Source organism: Biomphalaria glabrata, chromosome 4 (assembly GCF_947242115.1).
Source record: "Biomphalaria glabrata chromosome 4, xgBioGlab47.1, whole genome shotgun sequence".
Lineage (NCBI taxonomy): Eukaryota > Metazoa > Mollusca > Gastropoda > Planorbidae > Biomphalaria > Biomphalaria glabrata.
Genome location: NC_074714.1, coordinates 50448100 through 50471734, shown reverse-complemented (window position 1 = coordinate 50471734; position 23635 = coordinate 50448100). Strand labels below are relative to the sequence as shown.

General features: G+C 39.3%; 1 protein-coding gene across 9 annotated transcripts in view; it reads left to right on the top strand.

Annotated features, from left to right (window-relative positions):
• Positions 1-11596, top strand: part of LOC106077577 (uncharacterized) — a 47636-nt gene extending 36040 nt beyond the window's left edge. For 5 of the 9 annotated variants that reach the window (XM_056026164.1, XM_056026170.1, XM_056026163.1 and 2 more), the window contains 3 exons: positions 6174-6280; positions 6662-6713; positions 7173-11596. In XM_056026164.1, coding sequence (XP_055882139.1) covers positions 6174-6280; positions 6662-6713; positions 7173-9172 — 2159 coding nt within the window. In that variant the 3' untranslated portion in view covers positions 9173-11596. The remainder of the gene's footprint in view (positions 1-6173; positions 6281-6661; positions 6714-7172) is intronic. The other 4 variants (XM_056026172.1, XM_056026166.1, XM_056026167.1 and 1 more) reach the window with 4 other exon arrangements.
• The last annotated feature ends 12039 nt before the right edge of the window (positions 11597-23635 follow it).

Below are 23635 nucleotides of genomic sequence, written 5' to 3'. Positions count from 1 at the left end.
ACAATATTGACCTTTAGTTGATGTTGACTTTTAGTTAAATTGAAATCTATTTAGTTGATATTGAGGTGAAAGTGCAAGGCTTTCAGTCATTCACATGCAAATGTTTACTTGTTGATGTTGACCTTCAGTGAAATTGCATCGTGTTCATAGTCCTTAAACTCGTATGTGTATATGGGCACTATCACTGACCTACATGTATACTTAAATGTCTAATTTGTGAGGGGAAGATAACAAGGGCAACAACTTTGAAATCCCCATGAAACAATTTTTACAAGCACGTCACTGTAGAAATAATGAAAGATTGTTATGAGAAAAACAGTCCCATTTAAATCTTCTAGTTCTTGTTCCAGGATGACAAAGTAAAACTTGTCTCGCGTTGAGTGATGCTCTGAAATTTCCTTTTATGTCTACCTGTTTTAAAATCAAAATTAGAGTATATTTAGAATTGTCGTTCATCGACATTCCTATAGGATCAACCGGAAATAATTATTTGTGCAGTTGTGGGCCTTATCTATAAGGGAACAGCTGTAGAGCAGCCAAAATGTGTGCACGCTTATCCTGACCTCCATCCTACACTTATCTAGACCCCAACCGTAGAGTTATATTGACCTTCCCCAATCTAAAGAAAATGGTTGCTTGGAGGGATAATTGGTTGACATTAGAAAGAAAAACATTAAAAAAAAAAAACGAAGCTAAGCCTACAGTAAGCGCAGTTATATCAATTTAATTTGTTTGCATCAGTCCTGTAATTAAATTTGTAATAGATGTAGATTATAAATATTTTCACCAGTTGTTTTTGTTTTAGCGTAATGTCATGCTTTTAGATTTGTCAGTGCGCTATGATCCTATCACTTGTCTGGACCAGTTGGGGAGGGGGTATCTGTTGAAGGTGTCCACGATAGCTTTTTAAATGTAGCGGTATTTTATTTTTTAAAAAAGAAAGTTGTACGGCTTGAATTCAAACTGGATGGCTCAAGCCAAAACACACTAACCACTGTGCCAGCGAAGTGCTTATGAAAATAGGTTTCTTAGCTACGGTACCTATTGTTTGTTTCACACTTTTAAGCGATGACCTAATTCTCTACACACAGTTTTTTTAAGGGGACTGATTCAACTTATACCGACACCAAACAAAATAAATAATTAATAATTTTGCAAAATTTCCACTTGATCCGAGATTGGGTGTAGGAGAAATCACATGTACAAAATAAGGACCAGACAGAGTGGCTTGAAATATGCTTTGTACAAAGAAGTTGTGTGTTGGTATACAAATGGAACTAGAGATGAACAAAAAAAACGGCGGGGTTACTTGTGACCAACAAAAAAAAAGCCAAGAAAAGTTTATCATCTTTCAACGTCCACCGGGAAAGACCGACCAAATTTGACATATATCTAGATTCTAGAAGATAAAGCCTTGTCATACATTCAACAATTTTTCTGTATGCGTTCTTCTGGCCTAGAGGGCGGGCAGTACTCCCTCCCCGCTTGTCACCGGAAGTAGCTCTTTTGTACCCAATCTAAACATTTCAAGTAGGCCTTGATCTTAGAATCTGTCTTGTAACAGCTCACTGTACATTGATTTAGTAATTAAAACAATTAATGTATGGACTTTGTTGTCTTGCACTATCTGTTTCCAGACGTTTTCTTTGTCTTCGATGATTCCCCCCTCCCCTTTCCCGATTCCCCCCTCTTTTATTTCTTTCTCTGAAGTAATCTCTCTGAATCGTACATTAGCAACTTGTTATTAAACCCCAGGCACCAATTACCTGGTACTAAGTCAACAGAGACCAGGAACTTCAAGTCTGTCTTTCAACCATCGTGAAGAGAATAAAAGACACTTCCCGTATGACAATTGTACACTTGAGGTTCTCAAGCTGTGGTGCTGACGCAGGAGAGCGTCAAGTTTGTCATATTTGTGACCGGTGAAAGTAATTTGAATGTTTGTTTGTAAAATGTTTTACATGTTTCGGATGTTCCTTCAGAGTTGAAGAGTTTACTTCCTAGTCCAAACCTCCCGCAGGACGACGGGGGATGGGAGCGGGCAGGGTTTGAACCCGGGACCATCGATAAATCCAAACGACAGTCCAGCGCGCAAACCGCACGACCAAGGCAGCTATGTACAATTAAACTGACAAGGTCGAAAATTCACTTATTTTGCTAGCCAGTCTGGTTGTTAAAACATCTGGTCATATGGTCAAGTTCCCCTTTCAGACAGTGTGATATATGGTGCAGTTGATGTAAAGGTCGTCTGTTTCTCTGGTCCGCGGTTAACGAGGGTGTCATGTGACCAGCACAACGACAAACCGGCTTTACTTTTCCCCAACTAAAGTCGGAGGCGCCCTAAAGATCCCGAAAATAAAAATCCCAGTCTTCACCAGGGTTCGAATCCTGAACCCCACGGTTCGGAAGCCAATCGCCATACCACTCAGGTACCGCGCCTCATATCTGGTCGTATACTTGTTTGAATACCTCATGAGTGCCTAATTTGAGATACATGTTGTGTAACTTTCATTTTGCGAACAGTAACATGTTAATTGTTGTGTGTGTGTGTACTGTCTCTTAAATCTACTTTCATTTCGATCTTGTGTATACAATCACGGCACTGCAGTTCGCTCAACTTTAGATGACACAGCTTACGTTTCTTCCAAAAAAAAAAAAAGGGGGGGGGGAGAAAAACAGGAATCTACACGTCTTTCGCCACTCAGAACGTCTTTCAACAGTCAGAACGTCTTTCACCAGTCAGAACGTCTTTCACCAATCAGAACGTCTTTCACCACTCAGAACGTCTTTCACCACTCAGAACGTCTTTCGCCACTCAGAACGTCTTTCAACAGTCAGAACGTCTTTCACCACTCAGAACGTCTTTCACCACTCAGAACGTCTTTCACCGTTCAGAACGTCTTTCACCACTCAGAACGTCTTTCACCAGCCAGAACGTCTTTCCCCAGTCAGAACGTCTTTCACCACTCAGAACGTCTTTCACCGTTCAGAACGTCTTTCACCAGTCAGAACGTCTTTCACCACTCAGAACGTCTTTCACCACTCAGAACGTCTTTCACCACTCAGAACGTCTTTCATCACTCAGAACGTCTTTCACCAGTCAGAACGTCTTTCATCAGTCAGAACGTCTTTCACCAGTTAGAACGTCTTTCACCAGTCAGAACGTCTTTCACCAGTCAGAACGTCTTTCACCACTCAGAACGTCTTTCACCGTTCAGAACGTCTTTCACCACTCAGAACGTCTTTCACCACTCAGAACGTCTTTCACCACTCAGAACGTCTTTCACCATTCAGAACGTCTTTCACCACTCAGAACGCCTTTCACCAGTCAGAACGTCTTTTACCACTCAGAAGGACTAAATTTCTCCCAAAATGCCTTGCTCTATTTTGCATTGTCTTGCCGTCTTGGGATCTCTCTCTGTAAGGAGACAGGGTAATCCTAATAGACAATGGCATCTTACTGGATCAAGTTTTAAAAGACCAAGTTTCAGCACGAAAACTTTGAGTTTTTTAGCGTCATCAAAACTGGCCCGCTAGAGGTCGTCTCATCGCCCAGACGTGCCGTTCTGTCTTGCGAGCGTCACAGAGAAAAGGTTGAGAAGCTCTGCTATTTATCAATCCATACTATCCGGTCCTACCAACTAGCGCAGTGATTCTTTTTTTTTTTGTAGTAGATGCTAACTACTACAGTCTCTTGAAGAGTTCTCAACGATATCTGAATGCTATTTAGGGTTTGGGTTTCTTTATGTACATTCCTGTGTTTCAATAGTGCAGAGTAGTGCAAACGCGATCGTGAATTCGATGACGTAAACGAGGGATGACGTCAGAAAAAAATGCACAGACGGCAGACAGGTCGGTAGCCATTGTATTGATGAGGACTCGAGCCATCTCTTTTTTTTTTAATTCTCAACTTCATAGATTCAATTGTGTCACAGATTTGAATGTTTATTGACTGGGATAGAATATCAATCAATTTGATCTTGAATACATTCGTAATCTATCTCCATGTTTTTCTTAAAGGATTGAATGAAGCAAAACTCTGACTAGAGGCACTAGAGCTAGACTTAAGATATGAAACAAAATAATAAGAATTAAAAAAATTGAAGAGTTTAACTTCTTCATAATCAATCATCTTTGGGCGCCTGAGTCCACACCCAGCTCTAATGTGTACCCGACATAAGACGGGGGAAAAGTAAAGGCGGTTGTTTGTTGTGCTGGCCACATGACACCCTCGTTAACCGTGGGCCACAGAAGCAGATAACCTTTATATCTTCTGCCCCATAGGTCTGAAAGGGGAACTTTATAATCAAAGACGAGCTCAAGTCTTATTTTCTATGTAGAGTCTTAGGCCTGCACAAAGGTAGATTTTTTTTGGATCTAGCTAGGATTTCTGAAATGAAAGGTAACAAAGGGACATAAATCTAGGTTGTATTGGGCTCTTTTAGCTTGCAGGCAACTGCAGTAGCCAACTAGCTAGAGACGGGTGTATTAACTCTTCCTTTCTGTTGTTATTATTATTATTATTACTTTGTGTTATATTATCTCCACCTGATAGTCTGAAGAGGTTATAAGGTGTGGATGTAGGTGAGTGCAATCACACTCACATGGGATTTTACTGTGAATCAATATCTCTCCATCAAGTTTTATGTTGTCTGTCTGTGTCTTCCTCTCTTCCTTCTTTGTCTTTGGAGCTCCTGATGTTCTAGTGACTTGACTGAACCCAGTCAGTTGACTTTTTGTGGCCTTAGCCATGGAGTGCTGTTGATTCTAGTGATCAGGACCAATCTTGTGTGGTGCCCCAACAGACTAAGGGATATGTGAGGTGAACAGGATTGCACTTCCACATTGTCTTTAACTTTGCGAGTGTGGTGATGTTAGCAAGTTGTTCAAGTCTGGCGTCTCTGTTTTAATTAATGGCCATGTAGAACAGCAAGTCTTCAAACATTTCTGTCATCACCAAGTCTGCTCACATTTCTACTGTTATTGTCATTTTCTGTCATCTGTTAACTTTTCTAATGTCACTGTCAGGTCTTTTAACTTTTCTATAGTCACTGTCATTATCAAGTCTGCTACACTGTCTACTGTCATTGTCATTTTCTGTCATCTGTTAACTTTTCTAATGTCACTGTCAGGTCTTTTAATTTTTCTATAGTCACTGTCATTATCAAGTCTGCTACACTGTCTACTGTCATTGTCATTTTCTGTCATCTGATAACTTTTCTAATGTCACTGTCAGGTCTTTTAACTTTTCTATAGTCACTGTCATTATCAAGTCAGCTACACATTTCTACTGTCATTGTCATTTTCTGTCATCTGCTAACTTTTCTAATGTCACTGTCAGGTCTTTTAACTTTTCTATAGTCACTGTCATTATCAAGTCTGCTACACTATCTATTGTCACTTACATTATCAAATCTGCTAGCACTTGTCACTTCAATTGATGTCATCTTCTAATTGCAAACTTGTCATTGTTCTATACCTGATGCTCATTGTTTCCGAAACATTTTTCTATGAGCCTCTATATAGGCCATGGCCCCAGTGTAGAGACAAACTTAGGGCTCTTACTCATTCCCCTGTGTTTTTCTACCTGGATACTTCTAGGTTGAATATTTAGGATTCACCTGTTTCTCTGAAGCCTGTCAGTTGTTGATGGACTTATTCTGTCTTACATTATGGGGATTAACTCAAAATGATTTTAAAATGTGTATGTACACATACATTTTCCTTGAGTTCTATTGGATCATACAATTACGCTGTAGTGGTCATTTTTTTTTTTTTACAAGTAAACCAAAATGCATATCACCTATTGAACTAATCTAGTATTATATCTCTCATATATAAAAATCAATATTTTAAAATCATATGAGTACTTTAACATTTTCTGTTTCTTTATAAGACTTTTTTGTCTTTATAGGAGATGTTATAATTCATTACAAATGTTCATTAATACCATAGAACTGAAATCTACACAAGGAAAGCTACTATTAACATATAATTATAAAGCATGCATAGTTTCTGATGACTAATTATTTCTGTAGCTCCTTTAGGGCCATTCGAATGTATAATTCTTTTTCAAAGATTTACAAATGGTAAAATTGGTTAGAATCAGTTCATGCTCAGAAAAAAATAATTCTGAATACTATTTGAATATAATGACTTGTCTTTAATTACAGATGTGAAGCAGGCTGACAAACTAAGTGAGGAGTGTAAGGAATCCATGAGCTCTTATACAAGTTGTTATGTCCCTTTGATTCCACTCTCTGTGCAAGAGTGGACTCCAGTAAGTACTTCTATTGATTCACTTTGGTTATCAGTTCAGCTAGCACATGTGTGCATTGTAAAATAATTTTATTGGACTGACAAAACTTAGATAGCTGTCAAAAAAAAAAAAAGCATGCAATTTTAAATGGACAAAAAAAAATATACAGACATTTTATTGAATGTAGCTTAATGACAACAGTAGTGTGTACATTTCTGTCAGCTCACTTGCCCTTACAAACTGTCTCTAAAACAAACTATCTGAATTTTGTGTAATACTTCGAAATGTAGTCTTGGTATTAATCAGACCAACTTTGTGTGACTTTGATAGGAAGTTTTCCACAGTTGTACTCTTTGATGGCTTGACTGAAAATTAGTGTTTTTATTTTTTTGTATGTTACAGATTGCACCCAGATCTTCCAGTTGTTTAGCTCAACCAAGGATTAAACAAGGTAGTTGTAGGCTAGACTGAATCAGAAAACTTTTTCTTTGCATTGTTCACTTATCTTCTTATATAATACAGACGTTACTTCAAAAAAGAAGATGATTACGTCCTACGCGTCATGCATTTAGTCATGCATATTAACCAATGACTTAAACACTTGTGTGATAGAGGATCTTTTATTTGATTAATCATTTCTGAACTACTCCTGTCTTTTTATCTTGCCCTGTAATGTGATCTAGTCAAGAAATGATTAGCAAAGGGACAAAATGTGCTTGAAAAAAATTAACAGAATTAAACAATAATCTAAAACTCACAAAGAAAAACATTTTTTGTTGAAATATTTTGAAAATGAACAAAAGCAAACACACCATTCAAATAGCAACATCTAAACAGCTGAGTTAATGCATACAACTCTCTTCTATACTAAAACCTAATCATGGTAGTTAATGTCACATTTATATTCCTGCAGGTTCTCTTCCAGAAGTCTTCATGTGTTTTTACTGTCATCGGGAGTTTACTTCTACCTCTGACCTTCAGGCCCACTTATTTATCTGTCAAGACATGAGAAAATGCTGGAAACCTCCCCAGCAACCATCGGACGTTTACATTGAGCCTTCTGTAGATGCCTTCATGGCCTCCGTCAGACTTCTGCCTAAAGAGACAGCTTTGGCTATGACCAGAGAGAGGAGCACAAAAGAGTGCGAAAGCATTGACCTGGAGGATGACTCACCCCATCCGCAAAGTTTGCCCTGGACACCCAAACGTTTGTTGTCCCACCTGAGCCACGACGGAAGCAATCTCCACACCCCAGTCAAGAGGAGACCATCTCTGTCCTCTTATCAAGCTCGAACTGAATGCTTCAAAACTCCAGAGAAGGGGAATGAGAGTGCACCAAGTCCTCAGTTCGCTGGGGCTAAATCTCTGTACAGCATTGACCTGACTTCAACTCTGGGTTGTTTGGTCAGGAAGCAGGTGAAAGGAGACCCTAAGCTGCATGTGCTTTCAGATGTAGAGAGCCATTGCTTGACCACTGTAGAGAAAAGACAGCCTTCATTCTATTGCAATCTGCGCCAGAGACCTGTCAACTTTCCTTTGACCTTTAAAGAACATTCTTCAAAATACTGTCATCAGTATAAATTCAATAGGAGGCAAAAGTCAGAGTTCATTGCCTATGTAAATACTGGACTTAACAAAGCGAGCAGGCACTTGTTAAGGTCAATGAAAAGGTGCAGTGTAAAACTGAACCCCTTGACAAAGGCTGACTTACATAAGTGGATGCCATCAAGGAACAATGTCAAAGTGGTTCTGAAACCACTTACCATTGAAGAAATTCATTTCTGGACTAAGCCAAAATCTAACAACCAAATACAGGCATCTTTTAAATATGTCCAACCAGAAGCCCTGTTTCCAAAGGGATTCAGTTTAAAGGCTCCAGCCTTAACACAGGTATTGGGTTTACAAACCAAAAGCAGACAAGGACAGAGAAAGTCCAACTACATATTTGTAGACAGTATGTCAGAGAGGGACATTAATAAGAGTGTGTTACTTAAAAGTTTACTATCTGATGCAGAGACTGAAAATGTTCCCACAACTGTATCGCCCATAGTACCCAGAGAAACAGGTTATGTACCAAGTGGTTCTTCATTACAGATTCCTGTAGCTCAACCTTCAAAGCAGTGTGGTGGCTCCCAGGGCAAAATGTTCTACTTACCTGATATAACAAATCTAAATGTTGACCGTGATAAAGTGAAAACTCGCCTCTGTTTTGAGCCATTCAATTCATTGGGTAACCCAAATACTATTCCTAGGGATCATTTCAAAATCAAGCAGTTGTCGAAATCTACAATTAGCTTAAATACATTACCTAGATCTTCAGATAGTCTCAAAACTATTTCCAGACCTTGTCATCTCAATACTTTTACAAGATCTTCAGATCACTTTTTAACCTTACCTTCAGGCAGCCCCAATTCATCAGCAACTTTTGGTCATTCCAATGTTCAAAAGTCCATGAAGAATACAGCAATGTATTCTGGTGTCAAGGATGTTTGTATTAGAATAGCTCCTGAAGGAGAAATGATTCATCCTATCAACACAACCCCTGACAGAAATGTCAAAAGTGGCAAGGCTTTTCAAGCCAACAAATTAAAACGTACCAAACATTCGCCTGACAAGGCTTTTCAAGCCAACAAATTAAAACGTTGTACCAAACATTCGCCTGACAAGGCTCTTCAAGCCAACAAATTAAAACGTACCAAACATTCGCCTGACAAGGCTCTTCAATGTCCCAGCATCCCTTCACCTTTTCAGATCAAAATAAGCTGCCACAGAGATAACGAGCTTCCCCCACAATATACTTCAACCTTAGTTTGCAAACTCTATGATGCAGTTTTCCCCAAGATATCTAAACCTGTTATGTGCAGCCCTCTGTTTCAAGATACACTAAGCATGATAAAACCTCCATCTTGCTGACATTTGATTGGACGATGCGTAACTACGTTGGATACTTGATACAAAAGAACGTTTTTTTCATGCCAGACTTGGAGGATAGACCTTAAAAAATGCACTAAAAATCTCAGCGGTCTCCATGCTCTGATTTCATTTGTTAAAAATATTTTGTCAAAAGCTTGTGTATAATTGCTCAGAAGACAATAGAGGTTGAGCACTATTGATTTGAAAAATAAACAATTAATTTTATATTAAATAACTTCTGAGCTGGTTACAGTTAATTCTGCTTGTATTTAATGTTATTCTCTGTATTACCAGTATTTACTGTGATATGAAAGTGTGCAAGTAACTTGCTTACTTTGAGTGGAACTTAATGTATTTACAATGTAATCTTTTCTTCTTGTAATTTTTAAAAAGATATTTTTTTCCACACATAGAATTAGATTTTCATTTAAAATTTTTAAAGGTTGTCTGCTAATATACCGGTAATCGGTAGTGAAATAATTTGCTTTAAATGTAATTCCAAATAATTGAATGGAATAAATTATAATATGTATTTGTGATGGCACATTCTGTTATTTACAAAGTAAATTGAATTCATAGTTGCCTCAATCATCTTCGCCTTTCAGAATTATTTTTTTATTATTTTGTTTTGTGTGCAACCAAGGTTCTAGTTTTATAAATTCATCTTGATTCAATGAACTTACATTCTAGTTTGAATGTTTTTCTTAATTGTTCTGTAGTAACTCCACTTAGATTCTAGTTTTATACAAATATATTTTTGAGACTTGCACATTGACCCACCAGATTTTTTAGTAGTTATAGCCACCTAGGTATATTTAGTATTTTTTCCTGGTGTAAGTTTATGTTTTTAATATTTCATCCACACTTCCTATAATTTATTCTCCAAAAGTGTAAGGAATTGTGGGAGTAATCTGCTTTACAGTTTCCTGTAACCTTTCTCTTGATAATGTGTATTTGACAAGAGTAGTGATTAGGAGAAGCATAACGAAATTTGTTTGAAATTTTATTATCTTTATGTTCTTTACAAATATTTTTCATTCAAGCTTATCACCTTAAAGGTACTTAAAAGTAATCATAAAACCATTTTTTAAATTATTTCTTAACATTTTTCTTGTGTTGTCAGCACTGAACTCTACATCTGTAACATGTTACTTAAATGTTTGAAGCTTTAAGTTCTACTGTTATCATGCTCTATCACATTTGTTTTGGCTGAGGCTCATTTAGATTGTACTTAACATCAATCCTTGAACTGTACTTTAAATGGCTACAATAACATATTGATTCATCTTGTCTTATTTTCAAGATACATAATCATTTGCTAAGCAAAATTTGCTAAATTGATTTCTTGTTTTGTTTTTAAATCTTCTAAACTTTGTTGATCAAGATTGTCTGTACAACTATTTAATTCATATCTTTTGTACAATAATACCCCGGTCAAGTAACATTCAGTACATAAAATGTGATGTATTTATCAACAGTTGATTTTGTAGTTCTTGTATCTATTCAGCCACTCCATCTTACTGGACATCTGATCATGTCAGTGTTAAAATTTCGGTTAGCATTGGATGGGAGAGAACTGAGTACACATTTAACTTTATTTGCAAAATTATCATTTATTTCCCCTGACAAAAGCAACCATTTTTTTATTAGTTTTTTTTTTGTTTAAATCTTGGCTTGTTTATTGAATTCATCTCCATGTTTGTTTTATCTGCTATGACAAAGAGCTCTGTAAAAAAAAGTCAAATTCAACTTAGAACTAAAGTGACTTTAGAGTTTTAATAGATTTTAATGGAAGTCATTTTTTCACTTATATTTAGGATGTTGCAGAAGGAAATATTTTTAAAGCATGAACTTTGATAATTTGTCTGTATGACAGAGATTGAATAAATCAACCTCTATATTCTTCATTCCAATCCTCATTGAAAACACAAATTATCAAGTCAAATAACAATTAGCTTTATTCGGAATAATTTTAAAAAAATAAAAAAATTCACAACTATTTTTCCTGATTCCATGGGTTACTAAACCACCACATGACAATAAATCTTTTTTACTCCTCCCTACATCAATTAAAAACAAATCGGTTCTATTCTATAGTACTCTTAGCAAATAAAGGATAAATAAAGGACTGCCTAGTATCTACAGTTAGATGTGAAGTTATCATTTTGTTTTGGTATTTCCTGATACATTTTTGTTTTGTTCATCAATTCCACTATTTATGTTCAAATGTCAACTTAAAAAAGATATATATTTTAAAATAAAAATAGACTTTCTTTTAAATATGCTTTACATTAATGATTATTAAAAGAAAGTTCTAAATTGAAAGATGTGTTGAAGCAGTGTAGTAATGCAACTGAAATTTGCAAGATTTGAATAAAAATGTTTTGGCTGTCCTAAGTTCCAATAAACTAACATTCAATTCAACAAGATGTTCAGTTTCTCTGTAGTGAAAATAAATCAAATTGAATAACTCACGTGCAAAATCCTTTGATGTGTGGACATTGCCTTCTAAGGAACTGACTTAACTAATACATTCTGAAATGAAATCTGAGATATTGTTTTCAAAACTCTTAAATTTCCATTCCAATAAAGACAAAAAAACAGATGGAATGTTTATATGGTTATTAGCAGAAGACAGTCTACTTTGTTGTAAAACTGACCATTCTTCTTATGTTTTACTCAATCCATACCCTTGTGGGAGCAGAAGTGACCTCTTCTAATGATGTGGGTGCTTTTGGCTTTAGTTATTGCCCCTTAAATGTATTCTAGGAACAGGACAATAAAGTGGACGTTTTTTTTTTTTTGAGGGGGGGGGGAGTATATCATTATGTAACTTATGAAAGATTCATGGATACCCCAGTAAATATTTTACTAATATAACCTCTAAGTATTAAATATACAATTGTTTTTAAGTTTATTTCTATTTGAAATGTTTGACTGAGGAACCGAACTACATTTTTATGTGTAAGTAGCTCTACTTATTTGTGTGTGTGTGTGTTCAATATAATATAATCATAATTGATCCAAAGCTTGGCTTGTTTAATCCAGACTGGTCTTTCCATGAGTAGAAGTTTAAGATTAGTAACTCACTACAGCTTAGTGTGACCAAATCATAAGCAGTTTTGTTGTACAAGACTGTCCTTCTCGCACACCCAGTCAAAGTAATAAACTGGCAGCACGTGACAGAGAGGCTCAAACCTTTCATGCTCACCATCCAACTCCATGTATGGGAGGCGCTGACAGGTTCAAATCCTCCCTGGACAGAAACCCCCCTGCTGTTGTGCGTAATGCACTTTCATGCTCACCATCCAACTCCATGTATGTGAGGTGCTGACAGGTTCAAATCCTCCCTGGACAGAACCCCCCCTGCTGTTGTGCGTAATGCACTTTCATGCTCACCATCCAACTCCATGTATGTGAGGTGCTGACAGGTTCAAATCCTCCCTGGACAGAAACCCCCCTGCTGTTGTGCGTAATGCACTTTCATGCTCACCATCCAACTCCATGTATGTGAGGTGCTGACAGGTTCAAATCCTCCCTGGACAGAACCCCCCCTGCTGTTGTGCGTAATGCACTTTCATGCTCACCATCCAACTCCATGTATGTGAGGTGCTGACAGGTTCAAATCCTCCCTGGACAGAAACCCCCCTGCTGTTGTGCGTAATGCACTTTCATGCTCACCATCCAACTCCATGTATGTGAGGTGCTGACAGGTTCAAATCCTCCCTGGACAGAAACCCCCCCTGCTGTTGTGCGTAATGCACTTTCATGCTCACCATCCAACTCCATGTATGTGAGGTGCTGACAGGTTCAAATCCTCCCTGGACAGAAACCCCCCTGCTGTTGTGCGTAATGCACTTTCATGCTCACCATCCAACTCCATGTATGTGAGGTGCTGACAGGTTCAAATCCTCCCTGGACAGAAACCCCCCTGCTGTTGTGCGTAATGCACTTTCATGCTCACCATCCAACTCCATGTATGTGAGGTGCTGACAGGTTCAAATCCTCCCTGGACAGAAACCCCCCTGCTGTTGTGCGTAATGCACTTTCATGCTCACCATCCAACTCCATGTATGTGAGGTGCTGACAGGTTCAAATCCTTCCTGGACAGAAACCCCCCTGCTGTTGTGCGTAATGCACTTTCATGCTCACCATCCAACTCCATGTATGTGAGGTGCTGACAGGTTCAAATCCTCCCTGGACAGAACCCCCCTGCTGTTGTGCGTAATGCACTTTCATGCTCACCATCCAACTCCATGTATGTGAGGTGCTGACAGGTTCAAATCCTCCCTGGACAGAAACCCCCCTGCTGTTGTGCGTAATGCACTTTCATGCTCACCATCCAACTCCATGTATGTGAGGTGCTGACAGGTTCAAATCCTCCCTGGACAGAAACCCCCCCTGCTGTTGTGCGTAATGCACTTTCATGCTCACCATCCAACTCCATGTATGTGAGGTGCTGACAGGTTCAAATCCTCCCTGGACAGAAACCCCCCTGCTGTTGTGCGTAATGCACTTTCATGCTCACCATCCAACTCCATGTATGTGAGGTGCTGACAGGTTCAAATCCTCCCTGGACAGAAACCCCCCCTGCTGTTGTGCGTAATGCACTTTCATGCTCACCATCCAACTCCATGTATGTGAGGTGCTGACAGGTTCAAATCCTCCCTGGACAGAAAACCCCCTGCTGTTGTGCGTAATGCACTTTCATGCTCACCATCCAACTCCATGTATGTGAGGTGCTGACAGGTTCAAATCCTCCCTGGACAGAACCCCCCTGCTGTTGTGCGTAATGCATTTTCATGCTCACTGTCAGGTTTAGGATTTATTTGCGTTTTTAACTAGCTGTATACTGTTAAGGTCCCGGGGTTCAACCTGACAAGAACATCACTCACACACAGTCGTACATACAGTAAACAACTAGGTGAATAGTTTAAATAACAACAAAAATAAATGAATTTAATTGTATGAAACATATATGTGTATGTACAATGAGGATGACAAATAGACAGTATATATATATTAGATATATATATATATATATATATAATAGGTATATATAAAGATATTATACAATAATTAATTTAAGCACCTTTGCTACGGCTATTAACTTTTCACCCTGGCTTTATGGTCCACCAGACTCTGACCGACTGGCGTCACAACACTGCCAACCTTGGTAATAGTAAAGTTTGACAATGACAATGAAAAAAACTGCAATATGTATTTCTGAGACGGCAAGCGACGCCCACAACTCCAACACTGGCACCCTATAAACGAAATAAACACAATACTCTCAACTTCTACACTAAAAATAGAAATAGTGACAACCTCATACAACATACAATAATAGATATCACAAACGAATAACTCACCCTAAACAGGGGTCCCAAAAATCCAACTGAATAATAAGTCCGAGAAACTGGTACAGACAAATAACGTTTTACGAGCCAACACACCGTCCGCTACAACCAAACTAGAGGGTGAACTGCCTCATGACAAAGAATGACCGATAGATGTCACCGGACTTTGTGACGTAGCAAAACAATTCAAAACAAAAAAATACAAGACACTCTCGCCCCGTACACGTACTACCAGTAGAGGAAATAAAAAAAACAAGAGTTAGGAGAAAGAAATAGATACTTGTCTATACTACGCGACATCCCCCCTCCTCGACGAACTGGAAATTTTGAAAGAAATTCCAGTCATCAAAAATCCTTTCGAAGACAAAACTTTGTAGAAAGAACAAGGAAGAACAAAATGATCATAAGTGCATCTATGTCACATTTCAAAATGTAATAATGGAAGACAAAAAAATGATGGGGAGTCACCAATTAATGAACCAAGGAGACACAATACACGTCAAGATAAAGATCCAATAACAAAGAAAAGTTGGTTACCTTGACTTTTAAGGTGACCCATATCAACTTGGGCCAAGAACCAAGTTATATTACAAAATCATATTTACAAATACAACATTAATATAATATACCAACTTATATTCATGGTAGATAAATACACATTATATTCTTGAAATTAGTATCATTTGCATAATATAAAACACAAGTTCAAATGTTATAACACATAGAGACATAATATAAATGGCGGATGGAAGTCTATATCAATCTTGAACAAAGATCAGCCAGCAGATTGTGCTCTCCCTTTACGTGGGCAACGTCAAAGGAGTAGTCTTGTAGCATCAATGCCCATCCTGTGATACGTGCATTTGTAAAGTTTGTGCTCCTGAGATACGATAAGGCCTTGTGATCAGTCAGCAAGTGAAATGTTTTACCTGCTAAATACCTGTCCAGTTTCTTAACAGAATATACTATGGCTAATCCTTCCCGTTCAATAATAGAGTACTTCTGCTCCCGAGGCAACAACTTACGGCTTACGTACTTTATGGGATGTAACACACCTTTGATACACTGACAGAGAATACCAGAAATTCCTTTATCTGAAGCATCGGTCTGAAGAAAAAAAGATAGAGAAGGGTCAGGTAAACGAAGAATAGGATACTTACTCAAACAAGTCTGCACTCTATTCAATGCCTCCGCACACTCATAGTTCCAGTCCACTCTTATAGACTTGCCCCGACGTAGTAACTCTGTAAAGGGGAATACTAAATCCGCGTAACTCGGAATAAATTTGCTGTAATAATTTATCAGACCAATCAAACTACGTATTTCTTTCTTTGTAGTGGATGTTTTAAATTCCATGATCTTTTTTACATTGCTAGGATCAGGTTTGATAACTCCCTGTCCCACATTATGACCCAGAAATTTAACACTAGTGTAGCCCACCTCAAGTTTATCTGGTTTTAGTGTAAAGCCGTTCTCTCTTAGAGCGCAAAAAACATTTCTGACACTTTTCGAGTGTGATTCCCAGTCTTCACTGAAAATACAAATGTCATCGAAGTAGAACAATACATTTTCTACTCCCCTTAGCATACTCTTAACAACCTTATTAAAATGACTTGGAGCACCGCTCAACCCAATGGGTAAGTAGTGGAACATATAATGCTGCCCAAGAACTCTAAACGCTGTAAAAGGTTTGCTCGTTTCACTGATCGGAATTTGCCAGTAACCCTTTGTTAGGTCCACCAATGTAAAGTACTTGGCTTTATACAACATGTTAAACAAATCTTCTTGTTCAGGAATTACCTCAGCAGGTATTTCAGTAATATATATTATTTAATTTTCTAAAATCTATACAAGGGCGGAGTGTGCCATCTTTCTTCTTAATTATAACAACTGGCGCTGCATAAGGGGAGTCCGTCGGCCCTATAATTCCTATAATTTTAAACTTTTCGACAGTGGCCCTCCCAGGAACATTGGATATAATGTCTCTATACTCTGTTAAAATTTCATTTACTTGCATCTTTTGCATATGGTTCAAATTGGGGTTAATTTTGACCTGTGTGAAGACATCCTCGTGAATCTTCTCTTTCTGCGTAATTTCTAGCGTTGGAATGTTAGGTAGCATATCATCATTATATTCATCCTGCTCAGCAACGTCTTCCTCCCCTACAACTGAAACCATATTAGCTGACATAAGTTCATTTCTATTTTCATCTGCAACAATTAGGTTATCTCCCTTCTTTACCCTACAATGGTATTTCATAAGTCTGTTTATATGATATATCTTTGTCATATTTTCTTTCTGGATAACATAATTAAATTGGGAAATCTTGTTTAGAACCTTATACGGGCCCTGCCAAAACACGGACAGCTTACTGTCTCTGTGTGGTTTGAGGACTAAAACACAGTCACCCACATTTATATCACGCCTCGATGAGTATTTGTCATATTGTTTCTTGTATTTATTTCTGTTTGCCTTACTGTTGAAATTAGCAATAGCAGTCACCTCAGATAATCTTGTCTTCAAATCCAGTAAATAACTGAATACATTCTTGTACCCATTTTCCTCTTCGTTATTTACGAACACTTGCTTTAAGATAGCCAAAGGGCCCCTCATTTGTCTTCCGTAGACAAGCTCAAATGGTGACATTCCCGTTGTTTCGTTAGGAACCTCTCGGTAGGCGAACAGTGCTGCGTTGACTTTCCGGTCCCAATCACAAGGGCTATCCTGACACACTTTCCTTAGAAAGGATTTTAAAGAAGAATTAAGTCGTTCAACCATCCCATTAGAGCTCGGGTGGTAAATGGTAGAATGCACTGGTTTGACAGAGAAAAAATTACAGACCTGATTGTACAATTCCGAAGTAAACTGTGGGCCTTGATCACTTAAAATTTCAGTCGGTAGCCCAATTCTACAAAAAATACTAGTTAGTGCTTCGATAAGTGTTTCTGTGTTTATATTTCTCAGTGGTATCGCTTCTGGCCATCTCGTAGCAACATCTACTACTGTCAAAATATACCTATTCTTATTGTCAGTTAACTCCAATGGGCCAATAATATATGTTGCAACTTTATAAAACGGAGTGGTAATAACATTCATTTGGCCAAGCTCCACTCTGTCACAACGACGTGGCATCCTAGCTTTCTGACAAATATCACACGACCTCACAAACTCTTTTATGTCTCTATCTAAACCTTGCCAGAAAAAATATTTGTAGATTTTACTTTTAGTCTTTCTTAATGACAAATGTCCTGCCAACATACTCTCATGAGCGGTTTTCAACACAATTTCTCTCTTAGCTGAAGGTACAACTAACTGTCTTTCTTCCTCACCAAACTTTCCCCTAAACACTCTGTACAATAGTCTATCAAACACTTAATATTCCACACTTCCATTCTTTTTATTATCTACACAACTGTCCACATGTCGCTCCCATAGATCTTTTAAAGACGGATCACTCAACTGTTCACATGTCGCTCCCATAGATCTTTTAAAGACGGATCACTCAACTGTCCACATGTCGCTCCCATAGATCTTTTAAAGACGGATCACTCAACTGTTCACATGTCGCTCCCATAGATCTTTTAAAGACGGATCACTCAACTGTCCACATGTCGCTCCCATAGATCTTTTAAAGACGGATCACTCAACTGTCCACATGTCGCTCCCATAGATCTTTTAAAGACGGATCACTCAACTGTTCACATGTCGCTCCCATAGATCTTTTAAAGACGGATCACTCAACTGTCCACATGTCGCTCCCATAGATCTTTTAAAGACGGATCACTCAACTGTCCACATGTCGCTCCCATAGATCTTTTAAAGACGGATCACTCAACTGTTCACATGTCGCTCCCATAGATCTTTTAAAGACGGATCACTCAACTGTCCACATGTCGCTCCCATAGATCTTTTAAAGACGGATCACTCAACTGTTCACATAAAAATTCTTCGCTTGTACCTAACACATCTCGACATTCTTCCAATACTCCACCATCACTTACAGTGCCGCCCTCAATCTCCTTATTTGTCATTGACCTAGTTACTGCTGAGCAATTAAACTCACGACTCACATTACTGTCAACATTCCCAAGAATTAAATCTGCAACCGGATCTTTAAAGCAAGCTACGACATATTTACCGACAATGTAATCCGACTCAATACTCACACATGCCAATGGATAATCCTTCACTATCCCATCAACAAGTTTTAATTTATAAGTACCAGGAATCATGTCTTTCTCACCAACTAATGAGCTTCTAATTCCTATAACACTCGAACCAGAATCTTTCAAAACAGACACACTTATCCCATTTACTCTCCCCTTTTCAAACTTCAGCTTACCCACAGACTTATCACGTAATGTCTTATCCACATATGAAAAAGTTTTTCTCTTACAGGGTGAAAAATACTCATCTCCTTTCCCTAAAGTACAATTTCCACAATTTTGAATATTGTGAGGACCACTCAGTCATCTATAAGAACCTCCTGGGCCTTGATCTCTGTTTTGGTATGCCCCAGTACCACCCGTTCTACTGTGCCTGTTATTGTAAGAATTCTCGTATGTAGCATAACTTTGTCTCCCAGCACTATTGCCGCGGATTCTTCGACCGTTACCATCAAACTGCCTTTGATAGCGACCTTGTGATGCATTTCTACTGCGCCTTTGTGTGTTAGTGGAGATTGTGGGTGCGTTCCTATATCTAACATCCGAAGCAGGACTAGAGTTAAGTTGCGAACGTTGAGGGCATTCTGACGCTTTGTGGCCTCCCCTCTTGCACTTAAAACAAATAATTAAGTTACTCTCAATCCCTGGACTTCTATTTCTCACAGGCTCACGACACGCTGCCGCAACATGCGCACTTTCTTCCTTACAAATAGACACATCTGACCCCGACTCACTGCATGCTGCTGCAACATATACACTTTCTTCCTTACAAATGGACACACCAGAACCAGCTACCTTAAATCCTTCTATAACTTCTAGCATATTATCTACTGTTCTGTGCTTGCTCAAAACTAGTTGCCTGTATACGTCACTCGAAACACTTTCTAAGATCCTATCTTTGATCAACAGGTCTTTTAACTCCTCCACTGTTTTACCGACTTCGGCCATCTTGCACCAATTGTCTAATGCTGTTCTCAATTCTGTTACATATCTCCTAAAGTCGTTTTGACTTGGTCTCACGAGATGGAATCTTTTGCGGCAGGTTTCCGCGTTGATATCTGCATGGCGAAGAAGTGCAGTCTTGACTTCTTCATAATTCTCGCTAAGGAACAGACTGTCCCTTAGCATGAAGTTTCTGAGTGCGGTGGTCAGTTTATATGACAACAGCAAGGACCACTCTTTTCTCTCTATTTTGCACCTTGCTGCAACGGCCTCAAAGTGTGTTAGGTAAGCTAGGAGGTCGTCGTCATCTTTCATTCCCTGGAAACTCTTGTCAAGCCTGTCTAAGACATTCTTGTATCGCACATCCCCTGACTGTCCTGCCGCCCCGCCTGCCTCTGGCGCAGATTTTTCTTTAAGCCTAGCCAGTTCCAACTCCTCTTTCCTCTTGATTGACTCCTTGGCATCTCTTTCCTTCCATCTTTCGTGCTCCTCGCGTTTGGCCTTCTCATCACGTTCAAATCTCTCTTCTTCCTCTTTCTTCCTAGCCTCTTCTTCTGCCTTCGCCTCTTTCTTCAACTTCTCCTGCCGCTCAAACCTAGCCTTTTCTTCTGCCTTCGCCTCTTTCTTTCTAGCCTCTTCTTCTGCCTTCGCCTCTTTCTTTCTAGCCTCTTCTTCTGCCTTCGCCTCTTTCTTTCTAGCCTCTTCTTCTGCCTTCGCCTCTTTCTTTCTAGCCTCTTCTTTTGCCTTCGCCTCTTTCTTTCTAGCCTCTTCTTCTGCCTTCGCCTCTTTCTTTCTAGCCTCTTCTTCTGCCTTCGCCTCTTTCTTCAACTTCTCCTGCCGCTCAAACCTAGCCTCTTCCTCTGCCTTCGCGACTTCCTTATCTCTATCATATTCAGCTTTCCGTTCCTTCACATATTTCTCTAACCTTTCCCCTTCGTACCCCATAGTACGGCCATCACTAATAAATTGTGACGTTACCGTTAACCTGGTTTCCATGGTCTAAGTGCCTTACTGTGTTAAGCTAAATCAACTAATACTATTATTATTATTAATATGATGTACTATAATATACAGACATAAGATGTAAACTACAACCTATGAGTGTGTCGTATGGCAAAGAAAGAGAAAACCTATCTGAGTAGTATCCAACGTCGGAGAGAAAACGCCTCACTCCAGGCCGATGCGTAGAAGGGTAGCTGCTACAGGGACTTCCAAAACACCAACACAGGAACGATGGCCTCTAACACATGTATCAACGGTCAATCCCCACACACTTGTCTGTTGTCGGGAGCGAGAAGACACTCGTCACTCGGTCATAAGTGAAGCACAAGATTACATGAAAGAAAAAATTAAATAAATGAATATAAATCACAATCTTGAAATATCAACACCTATAGTCATATGATGATGAGTTCAAAATCATAAATGATGAATTTAGCATTGGTACAATCCTCAATATCAACAATCAACACATATGGTAATATGGCGGTGAATTCAAACAAATTAATGATAAATTTAACAATGTTTCAAGCCTCTGCTACTTTTGATGTCCAAACAATTATGAGAAGTACACAAACAATTTTTTTTTCTTCAGCAAATTGTACCCAATACATCAAATATAAATACAATAAAGGGGTATTAGGCAGTATATGCGCATATACTCTCTGCGCATCCAACAGCCTTTCAATTGGAAACACATATTTTAAGCACAAACAAATACACAAAAAAACATGGCGATCACCAAATGGGGAAACCTTCAACGAGATAGATTACATTTGCATCTCCAAACGATGGAGGTCATCTCTGTTAGACGTGCGGACCCGCAGAGGAGCTGATATCGGCTCAGACCACTACCTTGTCAGTGGCAAATGTAAGCTCCGATTGAAACGCCAACCAAAACGAGCCACACGACCCCGCCCATTTAATGTAGAGAAGCTTAAAGACGGCAATACTGCAGCACAGTTCCAATTGAAACTAACGAACCGCTTTGAGGCTCTTGCAGATATATTGACCCTTGAAGAAGAGTGGGCCAACTTCAAAGATACCACTATTGGGTGCGCAGAAGAAGTTATCGGAAGGAGGCGAGGTTCATACAAGGAACGGTGGATACAAGACAGAACATGGAAATTGATAGATGAGAGGAAAGAGGCCAAACGTAGACGAGATCAGAAAAATGAAACACAGGATCGCAGCCTAGCGGAAGAAGCCTATAGGGAAGCAGATCTGAAAGTAAAGAGAAGCTGTCGGCAAGATAAACGGGACTGGATTGAGCAGAAAGGACAAGAGGCACAAGCAGCTGCAAGCAGAAATGACACAAAAACCCTCCATCGTATTGTCCGAGATCTCACTGGAGCAAAGAGTGGACATGGGGCACCAATAAAAGACAAGCAAGGCAAAACTTTGTTAACGAAAGAAGAACAGGATGCAAGATGGGTAGAGCACTTTAAAGAGACCCTTAACCAACTGTCGCCAGACATAACTTACATATTCAAGGACCCCTCTCCAGACAATGATCTCAAGGTCAAGACAGACCCAATAACTGCTGAGGAGGTTACCATGGCCATTGCAGTGCTAAATAATAACAAAGCACCAGGACTAGACATGATATCAGCAGAAATGCTAAAATATGGGGGACAGTGCATTGTTAACAGAATGACTGATCTCTTAAATCTCTGTTGGCGAACTTCAAAAGTCCCAGAGGACTGGCAAAAGGGAGTGATTGTAAAGCTTCCAAAAAAGGGCAACTTGGCAGACTGTAACAACTGGAGGGGCATTACTCTCCTCTCTGTCCCAGGCAAAGTTTTCAGCACTGTTTTGTTGAGACGGCTTCAACAGTCTGTAGATGAAAGGCTCAGAGAAGAACAAGCAGGTTTCCGAAGAGGCAGATCATGTACAGAGCAGATTTTCGTTTTACGAAATATCATAGAACAAAGTTTTGAGTACCAACAACGGCTAACGATCAGTTTCGTGGACTTCAAAAAAGCGTTTGATAGTGTCCACCGAGAATCACTATGGAAAATAGTTAGAGAATACGGTATACCAGAAAAATTCGTCCAGATCCTACGACACCTTTACAGTCAGTCTAGTTGCTGCATTAAAAGAGAAGAGGGAACAACAGAGTTTTTTACAATCGAGACAGGTGTGAGACAGGGGTGCATCTTATCTCCCTTCCTTTTCCTCCTAGCCATCGACTACATAATGAGGAGAGCAATGAACCAGACTGCCTTTGGTATTCCATGGCATGAACAACTCCGATTGACGGACTTGGACTTTGCTGATGATGTTGCACTACTCGGGGCTACAAATAAATGCATTCAAGAAATGACGGAGAGCCTAGACAGAGAGGCACCCAAAATTGGCCTCCGCATAAACTTGGATAAGACTAAAATTATGCGAGTGGGATATAAGGCAAAGGGTGTCCCCGTCAGACTTGGCGAGTCAAAGCTTGAAGAGCTGGACAAGTTCACGTACCTTGGCAGCATCATAACAAATGATGGAGACGCTTACCATGATGTAGCGTGCCGAATAGGAAAGGCAGGGAGCATTTTCCAAAGGCTGCAACCTATTTGGACTAGCCAAGCCATTGGACTCGAGACAAAAATACACCTTCTCAACACAATCGTCATTCCAACTGCTACATATGCATGTGAGACGTGGAAGTCATCTGTCAAAATTGAGAAAAGACTAAATGTGGCTCAACAGAGATGGCTGAGACGGATTTTAAGAGTCAGATACACAGACCGGATCTCAAACAAGGAAATCCTTTGCCGAACTGGGAGTCGAACACTTAGTGAGGTTGTGACTGAGCGTCGCATGAGGTTTGCGGGACATGTTCTACGTCAAAATGAATTACGCACACCAAGAGTTGCGATAACATGGAAGCCAAAACGAGGAAAGCGCAAACAGGGACGTCCTCGTATTACCTGGCGACACACCTTCATGGAGGACCTCAGAACAGTGGACACCAGATGGGAAGAGGCTTCAGACATTGCCA